The following is a 5,597-nucleotide window of genomic DNA, read 5'->3' as shown; positions in this document are numbered from 1 at the left end:
AAAAAAAAAAAAAAAGAATGTAGGTCCTTGACCCTGGGCAGATCTCCAGGTAGTCACAGGTCTTAAGGCGAGACCCAGTGGTCTGGACTGTTCACAAGCTCTGCCTGTGATTCCAATGTGCCCTCAAGTCTGAGGACATTGTGGGATCTTCAGCGTAGGAACTCCAGCTCTTCTCAGCCCCAGCTGAGAAGACCCCCACACCAATAGGAGTAGACTCGAAACCCCTATGTATAGGGTGCTAGGGAAAATCTCTCCATCTGTGTATGTACCCCTTTTCCTCACACCAGGCTTGGTCCCTTTCAAGGGCAGCCACACGGAGGCCCAGACCCACCTCTCATCTGGAGAATCCACGTGGAAGGTCCTCTCAATGACTGTGGTCCACTGCAGGCAGCGTATGACGAAGGTGTTGGGCCTCGGCCTCTCGGTCTTCATCAGCTGGCATTCTGCAGGCAGACGGAACAGAGAGGAGGGGGCTGAGGGGACAGCCCTGCCAGCCTGCAGCCCACAGTGCCTGAGCCACCTCCCACATGCCCAGCCCCATGCCAGATGGTGCTGGGGACACTTTAGGGACTGAGATAGCCCTGGTCCTGCTCTCACACAGCTCAGGGTCTAGTGTGTGTGTGGAAGGGGAGGAGCCCACCAGACAGTGACGGCTCCATAGACAGGGCCATGATGAAGACAAGCCCAGAGGTGTCAGAAGCTCAGAGGCAGCATCCAACCCAGCCTGGGGGCGGGGCAGGGGGTTCCCCAGAGGAAGCAGCTTCTCTGAACTAAGCCCTGAAGGAAAAGGGAACTTAGAGGGTACCTGAAGAACAGAGGTGAGAGGTGAGAGGGGGTGTGACATACTTAGGGGGTGGCCAATTCTGCTCCAAAGGTGAGGAGGGGCAAGTGACAGACCAGCCTGGAGAGGTGGGCTGCGGCCAGCCGGGCAGAGCTTTGGAGGCCATAGGGAAGAATCTGGGCTTGGTCCTCAGGGCAGCAGGGAACCACAGAAGGCTTTAGATAGGGAAGGGGCACAAACAGACTGAGACTGAGCCCTCTGGCTTCCATGTAGAAGGTGAGACTGGTCAGAAGGCCAGGGAGGCAGGGAGCCAGTTAGGGAGGAGGGGGTCACACCAGAGAGGAGCCCTGCAGAGGGGAGGAGGGGCAGGCAGACAGGCCATGGGGAGAGGGCATTAAGGACAAGGCCCAGGCCTCTGGCCTGCTGTCCCTGACATGGAGACAGGAATAGAAAGCTGGGAGAAGCCTGAAGGTGAGGTTGGGACGTGGCATGAGGGACCTAGAGGACACCTGGGGAGACGTGTCCAAGGAGCGGCCCGGGACAGGCTGGGAGTTCCAGTGAGACGCTGGGGCTGGGAACAGATGTGTCGGAGTCACCAGCACACGTGGAGAGCAACCAGGAAAAGGCTTCACGCAGAGCAGCATGGGATGGGGGCTGGGTTCCAGAGAGCGACAGGAGAGGACAGTGGTCTGGGCTAAGGCACTGGCAGTGGAGATGGGGGTGACTCTGTAACGTTCTTAGCTGGCAGAACAACAGGAAATGGTGACCCATCAGGTCAGCAAGGAAGGAAGAAGGCAGAAGGGGGCAGGGGTGCGGACAGGACCACATTCTCCAAGGCTCTGTCAAGGGCTTGGGGCTTGTGAAATTTCACTGCCTGGGTCCAGCTGGAAGGCATCCCTTTGGGTATCACGGAGGGACAGAGGACGCGAGGCCACTCCTGTGACTGGCTGAGTGGGAAGCTGCAACCCCTCTGTGTCTGAGGGACAAAGGATGGAGGCTATTGCCAAAACACAGGACAGAAAGCACCTGCCAGCAGCTGGGACCATGAGGCCTGGCCAACAGAAGCTGGAGCCACAAGGAGGCGATGCGTGGAACTGGGTGTGGGCAAGCATCCTGACTTCTCCCTCCCTCCCACTCTGCATCCCCCCTCAGGACAGCCCGCCTGGCCAGCTAACAAGGAGGGAGAGCAGGAGAAGGGCAGACACGGATCCAAGGGCAAGCAGGCCCAGGAGAGGTCGACGGCTCAGTGACCAACGTCCCATGAGCCCCCAGGACCTGCCAGCCATCCTGTGAGCACCAGAACACTGGCTTACTCGTCCCAAGACACACCTGCTACAGAGAAGTTGTTTAAGGGGGGCAGGGTCTGATCTGGGGCCTCGGGCCTCTCCTTGTACCCAATGAAGGAGCCGTCACTCTTCAGCAGGAAGTACCGTGGCCTCCAGGTCTTGATGTATTCACCTGAAATGGGGCAGGAGGGGAGGGAGAGGTTAGCACAACGTTGAGCGATGTCCCAGGTGGGTGGCAGGAGGCCTAGTATGATGGTGACTCACAAGGGGTGCCAAGGGGTGCCAGGTGAGTGGGGGCAGGGGACACATGAGAATGCCTCCCCTGGAGGAGCCCTCCAGGTGGCCTCTGCTGATGAAGACTGGGGTGCTGGGCTGAGCCCCAGTGATCCACAGGTCATGACTGCCAGGAAGGCGCCAGAGGTAGTGCCCTGGGGCACCAGTTGCTTCAGCATGTGGCCTAGTCCCAGGGGAGGCCCAGGCTTCCAAATATACATGCCCTGTGGCCCTATAAGGCCAAATCCCATGGGCTGGTATTCACCAATACAGCTGTGCAGGTAGATCAAATGCCAAAACAACTCTGTGCCAGGTGGGGTAGTGCTGCCGCCACACCCTCCCAGCACCCCTTGACTCCTTCCAACTGTTCTGACCATGAAAATCCAAGCACCCTACACACACACACACACACACACACACACACACACACACACACAAACCCACTCCTCAGAGAGCTGCTAAGGATTAAAAGGAGATGGTGAAACACATCCACACAAAAACTTAACATACAAATGTCTGCAGCAGCATTATCCAAGTAGCCATCAAGTGGAAGCAACGCGAATGTCCATCGACAATAAACTGTACACTTTAAATGGAAGAATCATGTAGTGCCTCAATTTTACCTCGACGTGGCTATAAAAGGCCAGCACAGTGGCTCCCGCCTGTAAAATCCTAGCACTTTGGGAAGCCGGGACAGGCTTACATCAGGGAGTTTGAGACCAGCCTGGGCAACACAGTGAGACAGTCTCCACAAAAAAATGTTTTTAATTAGCCAGGAGTGGGCTGGCGTGTGCCTGAATTCCCAGCTTCTCAGGAGGCTGAAATGGGAGGATCATCTGAGCCCAAGAAACAAGCTGTGATGGTGCCCCTGCAGTCCAGCCTGGTGACACAGCAAAACTCTATCTCTTAAAAAAAAAAAAAAAAATTTACAACAGCCTCCAAAAAAATACTTAACCAAGGAGGTGAAGGGCTTTTGCATGTATATAGATCTCTAATTTCTTCAAACAGTGTTTTGTTTGAAGAAATTAGAGATCTATAAACATGCAAAGACATCCTATGTTCATGGATTAGAAGACAATACTGTTGAGATGGCAGTACTACCCAAAGCAATTTACAGATTTAATGTAATCCCTATCAAAATTCCAACAGCCTTTCTCTTTTTTCAGAAATAGAAAAGCCAATCCTCACATTCACATGAAATTTCAAGGGGCCCTAAATAGCCCAAATAATATTGAAAAAGAAGAATAAAGTTTAAAAGACTCATACTTTCCAATTTCAAATTTTACTATACAAAGCTACGGTAATCAAAACAGTGCAGTATAAGGACAGACATAGAGACCAATGGGATAGAATTCAGAGCCAAAATATAAACCCAAATATCTACATTTGATTTTCAACACAGGTGCCAAGGTCATTCAATGGCTAAAGAATAGTTTCTTCAAAGAGATCATATTTTTTTCAAAACAAAACAAAACAAAAAAACCTTGAAGAAAAAATATCCTTACAATCTTTGTTAAATACTGTTCCTTGCGGAGCAGGGAACAGTGCCCCACAGGCAATATGCCCAGAGTAGCCTATCCTCACAATCTTATCCCTATTTTACAGATGAGGAAACTGAGGCAACTGGATATCCACATTCAAAAGAATGGAGTCAGACCCCTACTTCACACTACATACCATATACAAAAACAAATTCAAGATGAATTGACCTGAATATAAGAGCTAAAACTACAAAATCCTGTAAGAATACATGGGAGTAAAATCTCATCACTTTGAATTTGGCAATGAATTCTTAAATGCCACCAAATGCACAAGCAACAAAAAGAAAAAAATTAAAGTGAACACATCAAAATTAAAAACCTTTGTGCATGAAGGACATTGTCAAGAAAGTAAAAAACCAGCCGGGCACGGTGGCTCAAGCCTGTAATCCCAGCACTTTGGGAGGCCGAGGTGGGTGGACCACGAGGTCAAGAGATCGAGACCATCCTGGTCAACATGGTGAAACCCCGTCTCTACTAAAAATACAAAAAATCAGCTGGGCATGGTGGTGCGTGCCTGTAATCCCAGCTACTCAGGAGGCTGAGGCAGGAGAATTGCCTGAACCCAGGAGGCAGAGGTTGCGGTGAGCTGAGATCGTGCCATTGCACTCTAGCCTGGGTAACAAGAGTGAAACGCCGTCTCAAAAAAAAAAAACCCTACAGAATGGGTGGAAATACTTGAAAATCTGATAAGGTCTATTAACTCGAACACATAAAGAACTCTTACAATGCAACAACAAAAAGACAAACAGCCTGACTTTAAAATGGGCAAAGGACTCAAATAGACATTTCTCCAAAGATACACAAATGGTCAAGAGAAACATGAAAAGATGCTCAGCATCATGAGTCATCCCGCAAACATAAATCAAAACCACAATGAGGGCCAGGCACGGTGGCCCATGCCTGTAATCCCAGCACTTTGGGAGGCTGAGGTGGGCGGACCACTTGAGGTCAGGAGTTCAAGACCAGCCTGGCCAACATGGTGAAGCCCCATCTCTACTAAAAAATACAAAAATTAGTTGGGCATGGTAGCACATGCCTGTAGTCCCGCTGCTTGGGAGGCTGAGGCCTGAGAATCTTTTGAACCTGGGAGGCAGAAGTTGTGGTGAGCCAAGATGGCACCACTGCACTCCAGACTGGGAAACAGAGCAAGACTCTGTCTCAAACACACACACACACACACACACACACACACACACACACTGAAGTACGACTTTACACACCCTAAAATGGCTGTAATAAAAAAAAACAAGTGTTGGCAAGGATATAAATTGTCACCCTCATGCACTGCTGGTGGGAATGTAAATGGTGCAGCTGCTTCGAAAAGTTAAATATAGAATATATTACCCCAACGTCCATCAACAGATGAACAGACAAAAAATGTGATACATCTACAACAGAGATTATTCATCACAAGAAGAAATGACATGGCCAAGCACGGTGGCTCACACCTGTAATCCCAGCACTTTGAGAGGCCAAGACGGGCGGATTGCCTGAGCTCAGGAGTTTGAGACCAGCCTGGGAAACATGGCAAAACCCCATCTCTACTAAAATACAAAAAAAATCAGCCAGGCATGGTGGCGGGCGCCTGTAATCCTAGCTATGCAGGAGGCTGAGGCACAAGAATTGCTTGAACCCAGGAAGCAGAGGTTGCAGTGAGCCAAGATCGCACCATTGCACTCCAGCCTGGGCAACAAAGTGAAACTCTGTCTCAAAAAA

At 50.5% G+C, this 5,597-nt stretch overlaps 1 protein-coding gene across 6 annotated transcripts in view; it reads right to left on the bottom strand.

Moving 5' to 3' along the window:
• Positions 1 to 5,597, bottom strand: part of AKT2 (AKT serine/threonine kinase 2) — a 56,159-nt gene that overhangs the window by 22,821 nt on the left and 27,741 nt on the right. For all 6 annotated transcript variants that reach the window (XM_017503226.2, XM_017503232.2, XM_017503231.2 and 3 more), the window contains exons 3-4: positions 2,111 to 2,239; positions 332 to 443 (exon numbers count right to left, since the gene is read on the bottom strand). In XM_017503226.2, coding sequence (XP_017358715.1) covers positions 332 to 443; positions 2,111 to 2,239 — 241 coding nt within the window. The remainder of the gene's footprint in view (positions 1 to 331; positions 444 to 2,110; positions 2,240 to 5,597) is intronic.

This window comes from Cebus imitator, unplaced genomic scaffold (genome assembly GCF_001604975.1).
Source record: "Cebus imitator isolate Cc_AM_T3 unplaced genomic scaffold, Cebus_imitator-1.0 Scaffold306, whole genome shotgun sequence".
Taxonomy (NCBI): Eukaryota; Metazoa; Chordata; class Mammalia; order Primates; family Cebidae; genus Cebus; species Cebus imitator.
The sequence above is the reverse complement of the archived record's forward strand: the minus strand, read 5'-3'. Positions and strand labels throughout refer to the sequence as shown.